Genomic DNA, 2,567 nt, shown 5'->3' on the forward strand with positions numbered 1-2,567 from the left:
GAATCTACACTTTAAAATATGTCTATATACATCCGTATGTGGTAGTCCATTTGAAATCTCTAAAAAGACAAATATTTAGGAACGGAGGGAGTATTTGAGATTCACTGCTCCTCCACTCATTCATTAAGAGCAAGATTAATAATAGAGCCAATTATCGCAAAGACTATGTACTCTTAATTAATATATAGCTCACCTCACAATTTCACAGAGTTTTTTGTCTGCAGCTGACTCTTAATCTGCAACCCGTTTCTCTTATCTATCATTTTCCTCTTTTTCAACTCAACAAAAATAAAATATTCAAATGCTTACAACCTGCTTATATTATGGGATGGGACGGAGGGAGTAACAAACAGACCCACTTCTACCAGGCCCCTTCACCCAAAAAAAAAAAAAGGACACGTGAGGTCCCTTATTATTTCATACAGTATATTTTTGCAGCAAGCAAAGCGCCTAATTACTACACCTGTCAACTGAGCGCATGAGCATACCGTGTGCTGTGCTGTGCCCGACATGCACAGTACAATCAATAAAGAGAGCATGGTAGCAGAACAGCAGCAGGGCTTGACACTTGCACCGATGAGGCCATCTCCTAAAAACGCCCCTCGGAAACCTGCATCGTCAGCAGAAAGGCCTCTTGTCGCCGCCGGCCGCCGTGGCGTTCCGCCGTGACACCGGCGGGATCCTGAAGTGCCAGAGCCGGCCGGTCGCTCCCACCCGGAACCTCTCGCAGAGGAACTCCTCGGCGTACATCCTCTCCACCCTGCGGTCCACGTCGTGCAGGAACACGTCCGTGTCCCCCTCGCCGCGCCTCGCCCGTGCCATCGCCGCGGCGGTCCATATCGCGGCCATCCTGCCGGGCGCCGACGGGAAGTACCCCTTGGGCGCGTCCACCATGAGCATGTCCCACTCGTTCTGGTACACCTCCGGCGGCAGGTTGTGCAGCGCCAGCGGGCACTCGGCGTTGGCGCGGACCCGCAAGGGGGCGCCGTCGCCGTCGGCGCCGGGGACGCAGGAGGGGAAGTTCTTGTAGGAGCGGAAGAGGATGTCGGCGTGGTCGAGGCGCGTGCGGTACCTGACGAGGTGCGCGCGGAGGAACGGCGACTGAGCGCGCACGATGCGGTACCACTCCGGGTCCTCCTCGAGGAAGACGGTGACGCCGCCGGGGTTGAGCGCGTGCCAGAGCGGCGAGTCGTGGCCGAGCCCGAACACCAGCAGCCGCAGCGGCGCGCGGCGGCGCAGCACGGCGAGGGAGAGCGAGATCTCGGCGTGCGACTGCTGCGGGACGGTGGGCGTGGTGGCGTAGTAGAGGACGGCGTCGGCGAGCGCGGCGAGGCCGGGGGGCGCGTACCCGTCGCCCGAGGGCGCCGTGACGGCAGGCAGGCACGGGAGCAGCGGCAGCAGCGGCAGCGGTGAGGTGAGGAGGGTGGCGACGAGCAGCGACGCCGCGACGAGCAGCGCGGCGGCCGCGGCGGTGGCGAGGCGGCCGGGGGGCTTCATGGCGTTTGCTGTTTGCGGTGGCGGTCGACGCGGTTTCCCGTGGCGCGCCCTGGACGACAATGCCGCGCGGCCCTCTCTTTTTCTGCCACCACGTCCCGGTGTCGGCCCGCCCAACGATGCGACGTCGCTTTCTCCCTGCCGATCGTTGATTGGCTGCGTCCTGCATGCATGCCCATACGGACCCACCAACCACGTGGGTTCCTCTGCTAGGATTATTCGAGTGTTCGTGGAATAATTACTTTTGAGAAAAATGCTGATGCCCTCGATGTTCATTTCAAAAGCCAAAGGCCGAAGGTGGTTATTTTCCAAGGGGATTTTATACTTTTCGTAAGGAGGAGGTGTGATCATGTAAGCGGAAAGGTAGTGTAGTTTCGTGGAGAACTTTCACGGTTTTATATGAGTTGGAAGCCTATATTATCCGACTACAAGGTTTCTAATCCATATTATCTAGTCGGGATGTACTGTCTAATCAATAGTGTGTATACTCGGGGTGGAAAGTCTATAGTTTTGAACTACAAAGTCTATTGTATTTATCGAATATAAAGGCACCATCTAAGCCAAAAAAAATGGCATTTTTTGTATTTACTTTCATTCGTAGATAGAAACATTTTGCTAGGCAAGTAGAAAGTTTTTGTTTCGAAGTAGAAAGTCTATATTACCACCTAGTACAAAGATATTCTCTACAACTAAAGTTTGTGAAATTCAATTAGAAAGCTTTTACTGTACAATGAGAAATTTTATGTTTTCTAAGAAGTCTGCATATAAATAAGAAAATTCTGCTATACAAAGTATGATTTAAAAGTTCAAGTTTGTGCTTTCTATATTGAAATTCCATATTGTCTAGGATGATGACATTTTGTAAGTTGAAAGCTTGTGACTTTCCAATAGAAACTGTGTGTCTTCCAAGTAGAAATTTATACTATCACCTAGTCACTACCTTGAGGTAAATAGTGACATGAATAGTTAATGCGTTTAACACAAAAACAGTTTCAATCACCACATGTCCATTTAATCAGGAGTGTCTAGAACGCGGGTGACTAAAAATTTCCAAAATTCCAATCACTTGCACA

General features: G+C 51.5%; 1 protein-coding gene across 1 annotated transcript; it reads right to left on the minus strand.

Moving 5' to 3' along the window:
- Positions 1 to 236: 236 nt before the first annotated feature.
- Positions 237 to 1,652, minus strand: LOC119270504 (probable methyltransferase At1g27930). Its single transcript, XM_037552508.1, has one exon. It carries the CDS (start codon positions 1,495 to 1,497, stop codon positions 619 to 621), a length of 879 nt encoding a protein of 292 aa, XP_037408405.1. The 5' UTR covers positions 1,498 to 1,652; the 3' UTR covers positions 237 to 618.
- Positions 1,653 to 2,567: the final 915 nt, after the last annotated feature.

Source organism: Triticum dicoccoides, chromosome 3A (genome assembly GCF_002162155.2).
Source record: "Triticum dicoccoides isolate Atlit2015 ecotype Zavitan chromosome 3A, WEW_v2.0, whole genome shotgun sequence".
NCBI lineage: Eukaryota > Viridiplantae > Streptophyta > Magnoliopsida > Poales > Poaceae > Triticum > Triticum dicoccoides.

What these genes read in the sequence shown, in the direction of transcription:
- LOC119270504 (XM_037552508.1), bottom strand. Translation starts at nt 1,497, where the DNA reads ATGAAGCCCCCCGGCCGCCTCGCCACCGCCGCGGCCGCCGCGCTGCTC.